At 46.7% G+C, this 20,000-nt stretch overlaps 2 protein-coding genes across 4 annotated transcripts in view; one reads left to right on the top strand and one right to left on the bottom strand.

Moving 5' to 3' along the window:
• LOC121693945 (cell surface glycoprotein 1) overlaps positions 1-9,802 on the bottom strand; it is an 11,802-nt gene extending 2,000 nt beyond the window's left edge. The window contains exons 1-3 of one of the 3 annotated variants that reach the window (XM_042073817.1): positions 9,616-9,802; positions 4,535-4,613; positions 1-4,215 (exon numbers count right to left, since the gene is read on the bottom strand). The exon at positions 1-4,215 is cut by the window's left edge and continues 2,000 nt beyond it. In XM_042073817.1, coding sequence (XP_041929751.1) covers positions 976-4,215; positions 4,535-4,606 — 3,312 coding nt within the window. In that variant the 5' untranslated portion in view covers positions 4,607-4,613; positions 9,616-9,802 and the 3' untranslated portion in view covers positions 1-975. Of the gene's footprint in view, positions 4,216-4,534; positions 4,717-8,204; positions 8,336-9,615 lie in introns of those variants that run through there. The other 2 variants (XM_042073819.1, XM_042073818.1) reach the window with 2 other exon arrangements.
• Positions 9,803-11,718: 1,916 nt separating this feature from the next.
• Positions 11,719-20,000, top strand: part of LOC121693947 (charged multivesicular body protein 1b-1) — a 9,781-nt gene continuing 1,499 nt past the window's right edge. The window contains exons 1-6 of the mRNA XM_042073822.1: positions 11,719-11,900; positions 12,936-13,033; positions 13,329-13,475; positions 16,643-16,711; positions 17,204-17,311; positions 18,940-18,983. Of these exons, the coding sequence (XP_041929756.1) occupies positions 11,885-11,900; positions 12,936-13,033; positions 13,329-13,475; positions 16,643-16,711; positions 17,204-17,311; positions 18,940-18,983 (482 nt within the window). The 5' untranslated portion in view covers positions 11,719-11,884. The remainder of the gene's footprint in view (positions 11,901-12,935; positions 13,034-13,328; positions 13,476-16,642; positions 16,712-17,203; positions 17,312-18,939; positions 18,984-20,000) is intronic.

Below are 20,000 nucleotides of genomic sequence, written 5' to 3'. Positions count from 1 at the left end.
TTGGCAGTCAGCCCAACCCCACGATCTGACAGCTAATACTACAGGAATGATAGCATTGTGCAGCCGGCTGAGAACAACAATGCCATTTTTTCCCATCTGTGTCAGTTGGCTTTATTTATATATTTTTTAAAATCTAGCCTGTGTATGTTGATAACCGCAGTGATATTTAGGAAAGAGCTGGAGGCTCACAGAAAGGCCTCCCTTCCCTTACTCCCTCAGCAGGCCCTCTTAGTAACTAGGAACAATGGCCGCTGTCAATTCACTCATCTGCCTATACTGCTCTTACAGAGTCCCTGGAGAGTAAAGAAGGCATCTCTCTCTCTCTCTCTCTCTCATATTCTCTCTGCCGGTCTGTCTATCTACCCATCTCTCATGTTCACAGTGACTTTCTCCATCTCTCCTGGAGTCATTCTCCCTTATCACTTTCACTCGCTTGCCCTTTTCCAGACCCTGGCTTGAGAGAATCTCGCATTCAGAGCAGCGGGGGGTTGCGTCTAACTGCAGGCGTCCTCCCAAGACACTGTGGACGTCAGCTCGCATTTCATTCGATTGGAATCTGACGCTTCATATGATGTTCAATTTCCACTGATCACCAGGTCCCTCTCATCATCAGATAAAAAACACCCCACACAACCAATTACTAGGTGTGGATTTGCCTCCCTCAGTTTGTTGATGTGCTACATAGCACAGCAAGGACAAACACTTAACCCCAGAAATGTGACAATTGTTTGTCCATTTGTTTCACCCAATTCCTCTGATGGTTTTCTTTTTTCAAATAAGTTGATAGATTCTAGCACTCAAGTGGACTCTGTTCTAAGTCAAGTGCTGGGACTGGCTCTCAAAGATTTTTGAAGGAAAAGTGGTGGCCGTTTTTTGTGTGTTTTGGTTTGAAGACGCAGATCGTTTGGGGTTGTAAATCACATCTCTGCTTCCTCTCTTGGCCAGGCCCCTCAGCTGGCCAACCCAAGCCCCGTACTAGACCAGTCCAGTCTGCATGTGTATGTGCAACGGGTAAGGGTGATATATGACGGGTGACTGTCCATTGGCGATGTAGTAGTTGCTGAAGTTGTGGTCGGCCATATAGGGTGCGGGCTGGTAGAAGCATGTGACGTTGTTGGTGTTGGGGATGATGTTCTGCTCGCCGAGGACCTTGAGGGCCAAGATGGTGATCATGTTGAGCGTCTGTCGCCGCTCGTGGCCCATCAGACACACGGTGCTCTCGTCAACGACGCGACGCAGCGTCATCAGGTAGTCGTACTTGCTCTTCTCCTCACCGATGAAGTGGTTGCGCAGGTAGGACTCGATCTTGCGCTGCTGCTCGTTGACGTCGGGGAAGTCGATGAAGAAGCGCGAGCACATGTAACGTTCGAGGGTCTTGATCTCCGTCTCGCTGGCCGGCTTGAACTCGCGCACCAGCAGATTGCTGTACTTGAGCAGGCCGCCGCCGCGGATCTCCTCGGGGTTGCGTGTGGCGATCAGCCGGTAGCGCAGGTGGTCCATGGCCTGCTCGAAGTCGCCGTACATGCTCTCCGCCACCACTGTCACATTCAGCACCTCGCGAGTAGGCGGTGAGGGTGGAGCAGGAGGTGGTGGAGGAGGAGGATGAGCAGGAGTAGATGATGTGGGAAGTGGGACTTCTGTTAACCGTGCGATAGGGCCAGGTGGGCACCACATAGAACTGACAGGAGTCTCTGCTGGCATCTCTGCCACCAGTAGAGGCATTGTGGCTGTGGGGCTAACTGATGGCATGGGCAACTCGGCGACTTCACAGATGCATTGTGGGGGATTTGGCTGAGGTGTGTCGGCGTGCTGCTGTGCGTAGCCAATGTGCGAAACTTCCGAAGGCGTTTCCGCTGGCTTAGGCTCTGTGTGTGGAGAGTCCGACACCTCAGGTGGACCTGATATGTGAGGCTCAGACATGGCAGGTGTCGGATGCGCACCTGTGGCGACTGTGGCAACGGGCACATTATTAGTCTGCTGAGATAGAGACCCTGACAGGGCTTCAGGCTGCATCTTAGGCTCCTGCAGAGGAGCAGACTGTAGTACCTGGACAGGTAGAGGTTCGCGGCTGGGGGAAGAAGGGCTAGGTACGTCCACCTGGACAAAAGGCTGTGAGTTTACCTGAATGATGGGCCTGGGCACGTCCTGCAGCAGAAGCACTTCCAGAGGCAACGGCAGCGGCTCGGTCTGTGTGTTCTGGTCCCTGTGAAGGCTGGGCGACTGTCGGCCAGCCGGCGTGTGCGTTTGTTCGCGCTCGTGTGTTTGCACGTGCGTCTGCGAGTGAGCGCTGGCGTCGTGCGTTTGTGTGTGTGTGTGTGGGTTTGCGTCGGGTGATAATGATTCACAAGGCTGGCTGGGCAGACGCGTCTTCTCCTCCTCGGGCGCCGAACGGCTCTCTGAGGGAACAGCAGCGGGCAGGGCAGGGGTGGGCAGGTCGGACGCGGGGAGGCGAGGTGCCTCGCTCGCTGTCGAGGCACAGGAAGGGGACTCAGAACAGCTGGTCGGTGCACCAGCCAACTCCACTTGCATAGGCACACACTCCGTGGGGTCTATTTTGGGGGGGCACAAGAGCTTACATGGGCCGGCGGCAGACGCCTGTAGCGGAGTCAATGGGCTGGTGGCCGGCTTCTCGCTTGTGCTTGCCTTCTGCGGCGCCACTTTCTTGGACATCTTCCGGGGCGGCTTGGGTGATGAGTGCTTCAGAATGACCATCTGGGAGCTGCGGGTGTTCTTCTTGGCGGGGGGCGGCAGTGGGTACTCCAGGTACGAGTCTGGCGTCGCCTGCGTGAGGAAGGGACAGGGGGACGGCGAGGACACTGGGGATGCCAGAGAGGCCACGCACACGTCCCCGACGGCCTTCGCGCTGGCCTCCTCCACCACGTCCATTGGCTCGGACTTCACCTCTGACTTGGGAACCTGGTCTTCGGCAACGTCAGCCGCCTCAGTTTCTGACAGCCACTCTTCGTGATCGCTGGCCTCTGCCTTTATCTGCGCGAGAAACACTGGAGCCTCTGGCTCCCTCCTCTTCTTCTTCTCCTCCTCCTCCTCCTCCTCCTCCTCCTTTTCCTTTGTAGCTGCCCTGCTGGCTTTATCTATGTCTTTCTCAGCGGTGGCAATCTCTGGCCTGTCTTGCGTGTCAGGGCTTTGTTTGTTGTTGTCGGAGAGTTCCCCGCGAGTCTCGTCCATGGGGACCGCCTCAGTTTGACTTGACCCGGGCTGCTCCTCTGAGCTCGCTGTCTCAGCTTGCCGCTGCTGCGGCTGAGCGTCCTCTTCCTCCTCCTCCTCCTCCTCTTTCTCCTCCTCTTGCTTCTCATGGCGGGCTGCAGCCTCGGGCGATTCCATGCTCGCCTGCGTGGCCACGGTTGAGGCTCCGTCCTCCTGCATGGGCTCGTTCTCCGAGAGGCTGGCGCTATCGCTCACCCCGTTCTCCACCACCTCCAGCATGGCCTCTGGCTCTGCAGCTGCAGCCGTTTCCATTCCCTGTTGAGGCTCTGGGTTTGTGTCTGTGTCTGCGGTGGCTGGAGGGGGTAACTCAGCCTCTGTGGGTTGTGTGTGGGCAGGAGGGGCTTCACTCTGGGTTGGTGGTGTGGTTGGGGGGGCCATGGGGGCCCCGGCGACAGTTGCCCCGGCGACAGTTGCCCCGGCCACAGCGGCCCCGGCGATGGCGCCTGCCCTCTGAGCCTCGGCCGCCTGCCTCCGCTCGGCCTCCAGGTAGGACTCCAGCATGCGGTCCAGAATGATCTGGAACGAGTCAACGCTGAACTCAAACTGCCGGCGCAGCGAGTTGACGAACTTGAGCTCCACGTTCTTGCCGCTGTTGTTGGACAGCGAGATGAGGCTCCAGCGGTCGTGCTCGGTGAACACCTTGACCATCTTCTGGACATACGCCTCCTTCATGGTCAGCGCAGTGATCTTGTCCTTGTTGACGCCCTGCGGCAGGAAGTCCAGCAGGCAGCTCAGCACCACTTCCTTGATGATCTGAAAGTCCTCCTGCTTGGGCAGCTCCACACCAAAGATGATGTCCAGGTCCTTGTAGCTGGTGCCGTTCTCCTTCACCAGAACATGGCTGGCCGTCGAGCCGTTCAGGCGCACATCGCGCACCTTTATCTCCTTGGCGACCAGCTTGTCGCGCACCACATGGATAATGTCCTTCGGCCTGACCTCTAGCGTGGGGAAATTGCCTCGGCCATGGATTGGGATGACTTCAGTCAGTACCTGAGTCGCAAAACAAACAAATAGACAATCAGGCAGCTGTGTGAAGCCTTGTTTGCTATGTGAGTTCTTAAAAAAAAAAAAAAAAATCTATGGCATGGATTTCAAATTTGTAAAATTCCCATATGTTCACATTTCCTCTCTGGGATAACACCGTCATGCTATTTATCCTTACTAAAAAATGAAAATAAACTTCAAAGAGGGAAATAAAGAAAGAGAGGGCAAACAGGATCAAAACAGAATGCTCATGGCTTAACCTATAGCAGAGAAATGAAAATATCAACATTTAGTCGCTGCTTTGAGACGTAAGCATCCTGCTCACCTGGTCCAGTGTCTCCAGCTGTTCCTGGGTGAGGTTGTGGAACCGACGCTGGTCACTCCTCGAGTCTGTCATTGTGTCTCTGTGAGGGGAATCGAGGGGGCAAGGCACAGGAGGATGGGTCGCAGGAGACCAAGAAGAAGAGAGAGAAGAGAGAAGAAGGAAGATGGAAGAAAAAAGGAAGACTAAAAAAAGGAGTGAGAGAAGGAAAGATGGGTAAAAAGAGAAAGCATACAACAAGAAGAGGTAGAGATGGTGTGTGTGTGTATGAAAGAGAGGGGGGGCAGAGAGGGGGAGTGGGTGTGAGAGAGAGAGAGAGAGAGAGAGAGAGAGAGAGAGAGAGAGAGAGAGAGAGAGAGAGAGACGTTTAGAAAGCTACTATCTCAATGCGGACCAAACGATCACACAGCCACTCACCCTCCTCCCACGGTGCAAGTTTTATAGGGGCTTAGAGCGCCTGTTGCTACGAGGCCCTTAAGTGTGGAGGACACTGACACTGTTCAAACAAAGCCAAGGCCTGTCTCTTTTACCGGCCCAGCGAAGGCAGCATCCTGTTTGTCTCTCCTCTGACTCTTTCAAAGGAGCTCTTTCTTTTTTTCTCTCTCTAAAATGACCAACCTGCTCTCCATCAGCCACCATCCCCACCTCCCTCAGTGACCCCATCCTCTTATCTCCATTAGAAGATCTCTTTTCAGTGAAAAATGTAATGGTGGATTATATCTGGATCCACAATTATGCAGTATTCTTCCCCTTTTTCTTTTCTTTTATGAAGTAAACAACCTTCGCTGAATGCCTATAAGCATCCATGGAGGGCTCAGTTTATGATAGGTGTTAGCATATTTTTGTGTTTCTTCAAAGGCTTTCGTCACATAGGAGCCTGGCAAAAGTTTAATGAGCTGGACAATCACTGAATTCTCATTATTGTGTCTGTGTTCTAACAATCATATAATTTTAGCTTATGGCCATGGACTCCTAATTAAAATATTTATTTCTGGAGAAATGTGATGTGTGTGTGTGCCCACTGACTGTGGCTGATAAGCCCAAGCCATCTTGTTGTGTTTGTTAGTACAGATGGTTCCGAAGGAGTCGAATTCAAATCCAAACATAAATTGTGGACATATGCTCCGAGCATTTCTGCTGCCTGATTTCTACTGCTGTTGACTGCAATTTATGAAATACTAATGCGCTCAGACTGACAACGAGGACAAATTTCACACTGAAGGATTCTCTTACATTTCACCCTACCACATGCAGGAAGGTTCGTGAAACTCAACATCTGTTTTTTTTTTTTTTTTTAAAGAAACACAATACCAAGTTCAGTTAAAAAATTGTGTTCTGTCTTTGTAGTCCTTCTTTCTATTTTCTTTCTGTCTTTCTCTCTCTCTATCTCTTTATCATCTTCCGAGTGGGAGGGAGAGACTAGGCTACCACTCCTTCTTTGCTTAGTATCTTTTTGAAGATGACTCATTCTGTGTGGACCTAAAAAAAAGTGACTAAACGCTCTTTGGTTTGGGCGTCCATGGCTGGCTTCTGCGAGAACAGCTGAGGAAGCTGAGTCCGACTGAAACCCTGCATCCTTTCAAGTCGAGCTAACCTCTCTTCATTGTTTTTTAAGCCACTCAGCAAGTAAATTAAAAGAAAATTTTTGCCAGAGACAAACGACAGGCTTGAATACAAAACGAGGAAGAGGTGTATGAAAGATGGCTACCCATAATGCCTTGAATGAATACTTACACCCTGGCATAAGTAACGAGTGCAGGAATATTAAATCAGACTGTCTTTTCCCAGACACTGTCTATTGATTGTCTTTTCCATCACAGAAAACAGGGTTACAGTCAGTGAGTCAGAGCCACAGGAATGCATTAACCATGGAAGAATCATTAATTAACAAAAAGAGAATATACAGTATGTACAAGTAAAGGGACTAAAGGGATGAGTGTGTGAGGTAAACACACACACACACACACACACACACACACTAACACACTAACATACACACACACACACACACACACACACACACACACTAACATACACACACACACACACACACACACACACACATACTAACATACACACACACACACACACACACACACACAGACACACTAACATACACACACACACACACACACACACTCTTCACTGTCTCCCACATATACATATCATATCGAGACCTCATTTCATATACTGAGCTTCAAAAGAAATTATGTTCTTCGCAGCCTCAACAGTAACCATGACAATAATATTATCTGTCTAAAATCCTCTGGCAGTGAACGGAAAGGATTTCTGACATTATGTTGAATCAAAGGTGTGTGTGTGTGTGTGTGTGTATGTGTGTGCACGCTTGTTTGTGACTGTCTGTGTTTGTGTGTATTTTCCAGCATTTAAAAAAATGGCCAACGTCTAGATAACAGAAACGCTCACACTCCTGTAGCCTGTGGGCATGGAATTTACGCTGGATTCACACTTCCCACTGAACGTCCGTCTGATATACTCTTTGGAGCATCAAAAGAACACTGAATCATTTGCATACTCATATATCAGACATGGGAAGAGACGCAATCATAACAAAACACAAAATAAATCTGGTGTATTTCTCGTCAATATAGCTGCTCCTTACCATTGTATGCCAGTCCTACCATTTCTACAATGCCCTAGACTGTAAAATGCAGATTTGTGGGTGTGTGTGTGTATGTGTGTATGTGTGTGTGTGTGTTTCTATGAGGTGGGTTGGTAGAGGATAGATTTATTACTGCCATCAGCTGTGTGGTAAACCAAATGATAGAGAAGGTTCAAGACAGCTGCCTTCAGGAGTTTAAATGTCTCTGGCCCCTAAACTGACATTGGCTCACTGCCTTCAGACACCCATGGTGATTTCCAGTGCCCACTTCTGACCCTGCCCTCTTATCAGAACTACTGTTACAGTGGCTTCATGGAGCATATCAGCATTTACTTGTCAGAAAAAAAGAAAGAAAAAAAAGACACTGGATGTGTTCTCTGGGGTGTGACTGACATAATTAGAATTTGTTCATAATGTTTCAGTGAATGCTTGGGTGATTAGTTATCAGGCACACAGGTCAGTGTGTGTGGCTTTGTGTGCTGCCCAAACTCTGCCTTTAAGAACTCATTACTGAGAGTGAGGGGCAATCAATGTCTTTGGCGACATGTTAATTTGAAAAACATCCACCAAAAATGTGTCTGTCATGAGCAATTCAGTTATGAGATTTGGTGTACACACTTTAGAAGATCATCCTATTTTGTTTTGAGGAGTAGCTTATTGAAATTGAAAACAAATTTCGGTTTTAAATTCAGCACCAAGCTGCAAGCAGCAGTAGATTTGAACTGCAGTATCATATTACAATGTCTTTTTAGATAGGCTACAGATTTCTTGATTAGCTACGTGCTTGCTAAGGCTTATTTACTCAACAGTTTTGTCCTTTACTAATTTACCTAGCTATTTATATTTCTGTAACTTTTATTCACACCTTTTCTCTAAATAGCTTTCACTCTGTGTATTTTGTAGGCTATGTTGGATTTACCCTGGGTCAGTTTTGTTTCAAATGTTTAAAGTTAACATTCCCTGTCTTTAAACAAACAAGTCATGTTCGTTGGATGTTCGCATTATCATCGATAAGGCTGACATTAACTGTGTTTGCACATGCTATCTTACCAAAGGGGCGTAAGATGGGGATTTGGAGACGCGTACTTTCCAGCACTTCGGACTCAATCACGGAGTAATCTGCTTTGCCACTCAATAATTAAGTCAATGGGAGTTGTTTTTTCATGCCAGTGAATGAACCGTGCTTCCGTTCGTCCCTCCAGGGAAGAGCAAAATAATCGAGAAACGAAATCAAGCAGAGCCGCTGTGACGCAATTAATGACTTGAGCAGCATGCAGTCATATGGAGCAATGACAAACAACACTCCACTAACTTTGTATGAGATTCAGTCATCGCGCCTAACTGAATATTTAGGGTCTCACAAAGGCGTTATTCTTGCACCACTAGCTTTTAAGTGTAAAATGACAATGGGTAATTATGGTATTGTGGCAATGGTGCAGGATTTTGTTTTCCTTCAATACCCCTTCCCTCCCCCGCCCTCTCTCACTCCCTCACTCTACCTCAAACAAGCCAGTGTGAGTCATAGCTGGAAAAAACTGCACCCAGATGCGCTTCTCCACCTGATACCGAATCTCCCCTCGCAAACCATTCTGACGCAGAGGAAAGACCCTGAAGGAAAAAGCCATCTCATTTCCACTAATTCTGGAGTTCTGGTTTTAAAAACAAATTCAGCTGACGCGTGAAAATCAAAAGTTCGCTCCCACGAACTTAAAAAGGATTTTTGCCTCCGATATTTATTTGCACAATCGTGACCGCTCCTTGAGTTCAATGTGGTGAGAGAGGAAGCTTCGATAAACATCAGCGGAACAAGTGCACACAGCTGAAGGGTCCGCTCGAGCGCTCACTTGCAAAACAAAGACGTGGCAATATGTTGCGTCTTCAATTTGTCACGCACACAGAACGCGCGCGTGAAAAGCTGAAACTCGTATCAAGACCTTTCGCACAACTGTCTGCTGTTTGAGTAGCCGTATAGGTTTGTTTCACTTGGGTATGTAATGAGAAATATAGTCATGCAATTGAACCCTTGCAAACGTAGGCTATGCCCAAAACAATAGCGTCCCCACGTTTGTAGAGCACTCCAAGCTATGCATTTCGTCTATGAATTTCCTATGGACTAAAATGAGTTTGGCGCAGTTGATGCATCATCCTAAATCAAACACTACCAGTCAACAGGCAATGAAGCGGCAACACTCATAAGACTTAGCCGTTGTCTGCTCAGCATTGCTTGACTCAGTATTTCATAATCGTTGCACTGATTCTTATAAAAAACTTTGCATGGCAAGACCCTACATTGCTCTTTTAGGCGAACATGTGGTAGCCTAAAGATATTTAGGATATGTGAAAAACCTGAAGCTATTCGTTGCCAATATCTGACTAGTTCACGATTTCAACTGAACCTTGTGAGAACTCTCATAACTAGCCTATATGCTCCTAATCTGCGAATTAAAATTCCTCTACTCACCAAAAAGACTGTTCGCTAAAAGCGACACGCAGTTGCACTCAGTGCCGATCTCCAGCACGTTATATCCGTTCGGCGTTTGGGTCAGCGGGTCTTTCTGTCAGGGCTCATTCGCTCTTGTATCGTAGAGGAGCTGTGCTCGTTGCACGGTCGCTGTCCAGGCTGTGCGTGGTTCTGAAACGAAACTCTGTTTTCTCCCTCAGACCATGTAGCGTAAAGCAGTTTCCATGACAACCTGTCGTCACACTTTTAAGGTAGTCCACACAGTGAGCGCAGTCACAACAATACCACATCAAAGAGGGAGAGTTAACAGGTGTCAAGTGTGAGTACATGAATTGGAAAGGCTCTCTTTTTTTTGGCTCGCGAGTGCCAAGCGAAATAGTTTGGAATCATGCACAGTGAGACACTAACTTCTGTAGACGTCTGCTGAGAAAAAATGAAAAAACAAAGCACTTAGTCCTAGTTGCTTAAAATCACCCTGTGAGTAAAAATCTCTTTTGTCAGAGTTTGATTCCTTGAAAAAGAGCTGGTCTTTTAAGGAACAGGTGTCCCCAAATTGCACTGACGCCTTCTACTAGCCTATTCTATTCGAAATAGAACAGAGGCAACAAAGCTTAGTGTACCCTGAGCCTATCCATAAAACAGGGATTGTGTTTGGAATGAGATTTTAATGTGGCCCTCGCTCATAGATATTATAGAGATATATTACTGACTGCTGGGTGTCTGGAGGGCACAGCAGTACCTCTTCACACGGCTTAAGGACGAGAAGCACAATAAGAAAAAAAGGAATTTTATGCCTGAATTCTGTTTCAAAGTGATCAGTGATCTGTGTCCCCCCCCCCCCCCCCCCCCCCAACACGCACGCAGACACACACGCACACACAAACACACACACACAAGCAATAGCCACTGGCAAGTAGCCTACAACAGGGTGCTTGAATCAAATTAAATTGTGTGAGCAAAATACATTTTCTTGCATCCTGCAGAAGGGTATATATCTGCAACAGCAGCACAAACAATGCAGCATTTATTTCAGCTACCTTCCTCTGTACAGTATTTGTCACTCACAATTAACATCTAGCCTACTTCAGAAGATGTCTTCAAAATGCTGACCTCCCCCTTTTGTGGTAAATACAAACATACTTGCAGAAAAGCATGGGGAAACAAAGGAGGGGTGGGGGGCAACGTAAGCAATAAAGAGTATTGTGTGAAAGCTAAGGTTTGGCAGTGAAAGGGGAGGCTTTGGGTGGGTGCCACACACGCACACACACACACACACACGCTGCAGCAGTGTGACCACACTGAATATTGTATCAGGCAGTCGGTGACTCATCCCTCTCTTCTCCCGTGATGTGGAGACGCAAACCTAGTCATCAATCAACCCCCTCCCCCAACTCTGCCCACGTCAATGTTGGCTCTCCGCAGTGAGGGTCCAGACGAGCTCTGGGCACTCCTCATCGATCCGCCCACTCGGGTCCGCGCATATTGTGCACCGCTGGACACATGTAACAACAGCATTTAGATGGAAGCAGTCGAGCTAGGCTACCGAACCTTGAATAATGTGAATATCTTGATGCTTTATTTTATATGCGTAATAAAACATACGTAGCCTAGCCTACCCAAGTATGCAACTGGAAAGGTAAACGGCCAGACAAACAGATGTTAGTGGAATATTGGGGGATGAATGACAGGCTAGCAAGCTCATATGCGACTGTGAACAAAAGTTAAGTTTGAGGATTTGTTTTGGTCCTCCAAAGGTTGATTTTTTCATTGTTGTTTATTCTGTTGGAATGTTGCCCAAATAGACAGCCCAAGATAGAGGAAATGGTTATCAGGACCATCATACAAAAATCTAAACATAGCACAGTGTTCCGACGAGAACTAAGGATGGTGAAAGCAAATGTGCGAGCAAGATGAAAGGTCAATTTACTCGTTTCCAAAAATAAAGAAATGGCGTCACTAGACTTGCTACCACAACCGACAGAGAACGAGGTCTATTAAAAAAAAAAAAAATCTGATTCGTGCATAGGCTCAAATGAGTTCCCGACTGCCCGTGACGTCAAGAGAGCACGCTTTCGTGTGCGTGACTTCAGTGTCATCTATGTCGTACGACGTAACCGGAAAGGGTTGTTACTGCTGTCAGTGAAGAACCAAAACAAAAATAATACAGGGGCTATCTATCCAAGCACTTGAAAGTAACTTTGTATTGTCACATCAGCGTGAACTGAAAACACATATATTTCGTCTTGCAGCTGGAGTTACCATTTGCATCATGTCGAACATGGAAAGTATCCTTTGCTGAACTGTAACTATGGTAGGCAAATAAGAGGGTGTTAAGTTAGCTATCATTTGGCAGCTAAAGTTAGCTATGATAGCTAACTGTTAGGCAAAGATAACGTGAATGATAACATTAGCTAGCCAGAAGGCTATGAGCATAAACACTAAGCTGGCTAGAATAATGCTAAGATTGACCTGTGCAATCAAATGATACTCCAGAAAGCCGAATGAAGTTGGCAAATTCAGAACCGCAAGCTAACTTCCTAGCTAATGTTATCTGCATGTTTCAACCAGTTAGTATGTCAACGTTGCTACAACTAACGTTAGCTTACTACATTAAGATTCAGAGATAGGTGTAGCTGCTTTACTTAACCCTAGGGTTTAAGCCGAAATAGTTGACCAAGCTAATTCGAAACGACGAGTCTCAGGTCTTGCCAAATTGAGCACATAAGTCATCTTAGCAGGTCTACAGAGCTGGTTTGATATGGTCGAAGAAACACACTGGGAGGATTGTGATATGCCCAAATGTCGACATAATATAATCCAATTATGGAGGCCTTCTAACGTTAGCAGCTACTTACGTGGTGCTCAAGTGTCAGGCCTACTGCATATTATGTCTCATTTTGACTTTGATTTCTGGCTTACAGAAAATGCAATCCCGTCATATCTCACTGTATTTCTCCATGTATGTATCATGCAATCACAGATAAACAGATAGCAGTGGGTGCTGTGCTTCTGTGTAAGTGTACAGGAGGCTTTTAAAGGTGATTTTCATTTCATATTCGAGTGATCCCAAAGCAAATTTCATTGGAACTGTCAAACATGATGCCTGTTCTGTCATCAGTTCCAGCTGATGTCTGAGCTGGAATGCACAAACTTGATTTGTCTGCACTTCAGCTAATTTCAGCAGTTTTTGGAAACATGATGCTATTGTGATTACTATTGGTGTCTTGAGTGCTGGGCGAAATGTGAGATGAGGTAACCAGGATGCCTAAAGCCCTGCCCATGACGCTGATGATGAAACAGCGCCTTGACTCTAGACGTAGAACATCTCTTCAACCTCAAGTTTGCTGCCAAAGAGCTACAGCGTCAGTCTAAAAAATGTGACAAAGAGGAGAAAGCTGAAAAAGCCAAAGTAAAGAAGGTAAGAAAGTAAGATTGAACGCTCAATTCAGCTGCATTTTATATAGCATCAAAACAATTTAAATGGTCTTAAAGTGCTACACATAGCCCACTTAACAGACAGCTAGAGGGTTGTGAAGAGCAGTTCTCTGAATTTGATAGAAAAGTTTAGGGGATTAGAGTGGAAGACTTTTAATATTGTGTGTTTGCTCCTTTTAATATTGTGGGTTTTGTATTACTTCCCCGTTTTAAAGAGCTTTTAATGATTTCATAAGTGCTTTCTTCTCACTGTGTCACGTCCTGTCCCCTGCCATCAGGCCATCCAAAAGGGCAACATGGAGGTGGCACGGATCCACGCAGAGAACGCCATTCGCCAGAAAACCCAGTCCATCAACTTCCTCCGCATGAGTGCACGAGTGGACGCAGTGGCAGCCCGCGTCCAGACGGCCGTCACCATGAACAAGGTGAGATGACACCGCTGCCACCTTCCTCCAACCATGACCATAACTCATGTCAGATTAGCCTGAAGCAGAGTGTGGGAATTTAAAAAGATTAAAGAAGTTGTGTAAAGCTGCATTCAGACAGAAAGCGACTGGTGATGAGATACCATGGAATGTTAATGAAATTCAGAGACTTCAGGTGAAATAACCACTGATATCGTGTAACAAAGTTAAACTAATCTCAGTTTTTGAGGTGACAAGCAAATCACAGACTGTCGGTAGGGTACTCAGTGCAGTGCTTTTTAACCTATCACATCTCTGTTTGTGATATACAAATAATGTGAATATTTGATGTAAAATAATTTAATTAATAACAATTTATTCAGATTGGCAGATTGCAGCCCATTTAGGTGGTAATAGAAGTGCCAGTTGACCAAATAGTTAGCCTGGAAATCCAGACCCAAATCCGAAAGTTTAAGAGTCTGGCTACAAGTAATGAAAATGGCCCAACTCGAGGGGCGGCGGCACCAAGCATGTATTTGAAAATATCACTGCACGCAATTGAATAACACTACGACCAATATTTACTGACTGATTCTGGACTTCGATGCAATTGGATAAGACTACGACCAATGTTTACTGACTGATTCCGGACTTCGATGTTGCAACGCTGTCGTCATCTGTTTAGCTCACCTCTGGCCCGCCTATATCAGATACACCGATGTGATTAGTGCAGCACCGCTCCATGGGCATAGGTAATGAGCATCATTACTCATCACCAAAGTGACTCGCTGAGCAAATTCAAATTGTGCTCTCGCGAGAACTCTGGATTTTCAGGGTACCAAATAGTGGCAGTCTTTGCTAAAATAAGTGGGTAATATCAATTTGACATATAACTATATGCAAGTCCATTCAGGGATGTGTAAAATTTCTTCCTTGTGATTTACTGTATTATTCATGAACCATGCACTGCATGAAGCTGAGCTGAAGTGGAATATATGCCCTGGGACTGACCTTGTCTCTCATTGCTTCAAATGTCTCCTGGTGTGAATTGAACTTGAGTTGAACTTGCCATAACACTGTACACTTTGAGCCACTGTGCACTTTCATGGCCATAGAGAACACAACAGACTCTACGTCAGCTTTCTGTGTGTGGTGTTTGGTCCTCTCTGCATTATTAATGTATAGTGACGCGATGGTCGCTGTACTCCCAACTGCTCTACCCCTTTCACTAACTGTAGGCAGCACTCTCATGTTTCCATAGCCGATTGTGCGTCCAAACCACAAAGCAGCACATTCACTAAACCTAAACTAAACTGGAACCTCCAGGTTTAAATGCACCTGGCACATATGCCATGTAGTTGTCAGTGCAATAATCAAAGAATGTGTTAATGCATTGCTGTGTTCGACTGAAACAAAAACAAAAAAAAAACACACACACTTCTTAGATATATGCTTGTTTAGCCTAACAGTGATAATGCATATAGGTCCATTTTTGCATGTGAAGGCAAGGCTCTGCTCATAACTTGGACAGAGCCATACTGCCACAACTACTGAAGAAATCTCTACTGAAACTACTGAAGTCTGAGTATCACTCTCAGTGTTTCCCAGAGAATTGAATTCCATTTGTGGTGGTTGGTTTGCAGAATTAACTTGAATGCAAGTTTTTAACAAATTAGCCCAGCGTGGTCATGATGCTAACCAGATTTAAGCACAATTTAGTACAACCTCGAAAATCATTGTGTGGTGGTCAATGTTGATATTGTGGTGGGCCGCCACAAATAAGTCAATGTATGGGAAACACTGACTCTGTATCAGAGTAAATGTATGCAAATGGAAGGGCCGCACATTACATCCAGTCTGTTGTGAAGCAGCATGAAGTGCCTGTCATTTCCCAGGGCTCGACGTGTTACTGTGTGTCTCTCTCTCTCTGTTTCTTTTTCTTTTTCTCTGTCTCTCTCTTTCTCGGCACACGGATGCCGTCTCAAGACCGGCAGCGCTCCAAGGAGTGACAAACGTGTCCCCAGGCGGCGAGGCCTCTCCAGTTGGCTGCGCCGTGTCGTAATGATGCGCGTGTAGTCAGAGAAGGGTGTGGAGAATTGAGTGCTGTTCATTTGGAGGAGAGAAAACAACATCCACACGCATGCACACTCACTCTCTTGCACGCTCTCTCTCTCTCTCCATCTCACGCTGTCTCTCTCTCTCTCACACACACACACACACACACATATATATAGACACGCGCCCGGAAATAATCCGGAAATTCATTCATAGAAAAAGAGATTACATAAGATTTATGTAATTTGCGTAAACAGATGACAACCCTTAGATGTCGACATGGGACTGATTGCCCAACGTTTTTATGCCGCTCATCACAGCCGCCAAGGCTCGAAATATCACGACGCTGCCGTTAAAAATAACTCCCGAAAAACATAAACAGACAGACTCGCACGCACGCACGCTCGTTCGCTCGCTCGCTCGTTCCCTCGGCGACCCAGGCCGCTCACAGACACGACTGCGGGGCAGAAGTGCAGAGTAAGATGAAAAAGTCTGCATCTGTTCATCTATAGACCCTTTCAACAAGGTAAACAAAAACAATGCTTGAACATTCTATTTGGGCCCCAATCTACTTCCTCTGCATTAAGATAACATATGGAATGTTAAAAAGGAAGCCTTGTGGGGCCAACTATGATGCTGATAATGGAACTCTCTTGAAAGGGTCCCATGGAAGGGGATTAGCATCAGAAGTGATGCCTGAGTGTGATTGCATCCCGTTGTGTGGGGAGAGTGACACCTACCTGTGAGGTGGAGAAAGTGTTTTTTTTTCTCTCGGCTTTTTTTTTTTATTTCTTTATTGGTTAATGGGGCAGAGGCAGAGGCATTGGATGAATGGGGGGCAAGTCAGTAAACGAACAGACGATGTAGTAGAAGGAAGGATGGAAAGAAAGTGAGGGTGTTTTCCCCTCCCGTTTGGGTCGTTTCCTCTCGCTCCCCCGGTACGACCTGATAGCGACCTGATAGCGATCCGCCGTTGTGTTTGACCGATTGGTCTGTGGTGCGTGGGTAATTTGGTTTTGCGTGTGTTTGCCCTGGCGCCGATGTCTGGGCTAATGGTTTTTAGGGGTTGCCGTGACAGCCGGAGGGGGGGTGGGGGATTACGCTGCCGTTACTAACGAGGTTTGTATGCGCAGGTCACCAAGTCCATGGCGGGCGTGGTGAAGTCGATGGACGCCACGTTGAAGAGCATGAATCTGGAGAAGGTGGGCACCCTGCCAACTGCTGCACACACACACACACACACACACACACACATAACACAACACTACACACACATAATAGACCATCGCTGACTTAGAGCCTCACCTTAGGCTCAAGGTTTTGTCCTTACTCAGCTGCTAAGATGAGGTGTTTCTGAGGCAGTGGCTATTTTAATATTTACTCATCAAATGAAGGCAGGTGTGCCACTTTTGTGTCCTAAAATGTTTAACAATCAATACTAGGTACATTAGTTAGATATGTAGAAAAGCATATACTGATGTATGTGCTGTTTATATGTGTACATGTGTCACACTATACTGAGATGCAAACTTCTTACAGTACACACAAACTTCCAACATGTGCAGTGGTATTCTTTTTGCATTGTACAGCGGAGTGTTAACTAGTTGAATGTGTCTGATTTGATTAGTGCAGCTCAGTTGCCATTGTTTTGTTTCTGTGTCATTGTTTTGTTTCTCTGTGTTGTGGTTGGTCAGATCTCAGCCCTGATGGACAAGTTTGAGCACCAGTTTGAGACGCTGGACGTACAGACCGCACAGATGGAGGACACTATGGGCAATACCACCACACTCACCACGCCTCAGGTAAAATCAGCACACACACACACACACACACACACACACACACACACACATACACACACACAAACACGTCATTAACATACCACACAACTCACCAGCTCACTTGCCCCTTCACTGTCGCCGTACACACATGCGCACACACATACACACATGCATACACATACACATCAATACACCCAGGTAATCTTTCCTACACAACAGGCAAACTTAGGGATAGGGTACAGCATGAACCCTCACAAACCCTTAAAGGAGAATTCCGGTGTGATATTGACCTAAAGTGTATCGAAACATGATACCGAGTGTGAACGTATGTCTCATAGCCCATCTCGGCTTGTCCCCTGCACTCCAAAATCTGGCGCTAGTTAGCCGATGCTACCAACATCTTTTTCAATAGTGGTGCTTCGGCATCGGGCTAGCCATGCAAATAAATCACTGTTTTACACCCATTTACGAGGCTCAATGTATCTCCACACTTCATTGGTAGACTTCCGAGGGCCCTGACATTTAAAACGAGACATTGAGAACTTTGAAAAGGCACTGGTAGTTTACTTACAAGACGATTTATACAGACAGTATCTTCACGAAGATTAGCGTTTGCAGCCATCTTGAATTTAGTCACGATAAGTCGAGCAACGAGTAAGAATGAACAGCTATGATAAGGGATCAGATTCCAAAAATAATTCAGTGGAAATGCATGGATTCCAGTTGCTGCTACTGGAAGAAACTGGAATCCATGCATTTCCACTGAATTATTTTTGGAATCTGATCCCTTATCATACCTGTTCATTCTTACTCGTTGCTCGACTTATCGTGACTAAATTCAAGATGGCTGCAAACGTTAAACTTCGTGAAGATACTGTCTGTATAAATCGTCTTGTAAGTAAACTACCAGTGCTTTTTCAAAGTTCTCAATGTCTCGTTTTAAATGTCAGGGCCCTAGGAAGTCTACCAATGAAGTGTGGAGATACATTGAGCCTCGTAAATGGGTGTAAAACAGTGATTTATTTGCATGGCTAGCCCGATGCCGAAGCACCACTACTGAAAAAGTTGTTGGTAGCATCGGCTAACTAGCGCCAGATTTTGGAGTGCAGGGGACAAGTCGAGATGGGCTATGAGACATACGTTCACACTCGGTATCATGTTTCAATACACTTTAGGTCAATATCACACCGGAATTCTCCTTTAAGAACAAGAAACAAGAACAGACACACATGCTACCTTTGTGGAGAGGAGAGGACATATCAGCTGTGTCCAGTCAATAGGAAGTGACAGCATGCATCCGGCCAGAGCTCTCACTGTAGAGTTGGTTGGTAGTTGGAGGCGATGGGGTTGGCAACAGCTGTGGCAGCCCAGGTGGGCCCAGGTGGGAAGGGAAGGTGTGTGTGTGTGTGTGTGTGTGTGTGTGTGTGTGTGTGTGTGTGTGTGTGTGTGTGTGTGTAACACCATAGGTCACAGCAAATAGTCCCACACACACACACCATAAGCACATACACAAACACAGATGGCTTAATCACATCAGACACATAAACAAGCAGCATGCTTCTGCTCCTGCCTCTAACACACACACACACACACACACACCCTTGTGTGGCCGACAGATGTGAACCCTCTCTGTCTTTCTCCTTCTGCAGAGCGAAGTGGACCTTCTGATGCATGAGATGGCGGATGAAGCAGGGTAAGCTTTTCTGGTTTCTGTCCCTCCCATCTTCAGTACCTGGGGCATTAGAGAAGGAGAGAGTGTGTGTGTGTGTGCGTGTGTGCGTGTGTGCGTGCGTGCGTGCGTGCGTGCGTGCGTGCGTGCGTGCGTGTGTGCGTGCGTGCGTGCGTGCGAGCGAGCGAGCGAGTGAGTGAGAGAGAGAGAGAGAAGGAGAATGTATGTGTAAGTTAGTGTGGGTATGTGTTTGTGTGTGTATGAGACAAAGATTGAGAGTTAAAGTGTGTGTGTGTGAGAGAGAGATAAGGAGAATGTAAGTTAGTGTGGGTATGTGTTTGTGTGTGTATGAGACAAAGATTGAGAGTTAGAGTGTGTGTGTGTGTGTGTGTGTGTGTGCGTGTGTATGTGTGTGTGCGTGTGTGTGTGTGTGTGTGTGTGTGTTTATGGGATAGAGACAGGGTAAATGAGAGACAGAGGGCCAGAGTGAGGGTAGGGGGTCCAGTCTTTGAAGGAAGTGTTCTATCTGTCCCAGACGTCTGTGACGGCACAGTGGCTCCTCTTGTGTTGAGCTCAGTGTGTGTGTGTGTCTGTGTGTGTGTGTTTGTGTCTGTGTGTGTGTGTGCGCCCGCGCTTGAGTGCCCTGTGGGGCTACTATGAATAGCCCCCAACAGGAAGTAGCAGGCAAGATGAATGCACCAAACCCACCCCCTTCCAACTCTCCTCTCCTCCCTGAGAGAGAGAGGAGAGAGAGAGAGAGAGAGAGAGAGAGCTCAGTTTTCTGTATGAACATGAAGTACATATTGAACAGAGAAGGACACACCAGGAAATAGAGGACAACGGAACATTCAGGACGGTCCAGCGAAGGTCATTACCATCACGGAATATTTGATGTGGATGCCCTCTCTGTGCAGTCTGGTTCTGTCCAGCAGCCCCTTCCTGTTGTGCAGCAGTTGTGGACAGTCTTGGCTTGTGTGTATACAGTTAAGGGACATGTGTACAGATGTGGCCCAGCTCCGCTTTGGCCAGTGGACCAGCGTC

The sequence above is a fragment of the Alosa sapidissima genome, chromosome 20 (assembly GCF_018492685.1).
Source record: "Alosa sapidissima isolate fAloSap1 chromosome 20, fAloSap1.pri, whole genome shotgun sequence".
NCBI classification, from domain to species: domain Eukaryota; kingdom Metazoa; phylum Chordata; class Actinopteri; order Clupeiformes; family Clupeidae; genus Alosa; species Alosa sapidissima.
This window is presented reverse-complemented; position numbering and strand designations above follow the sequence as displayed.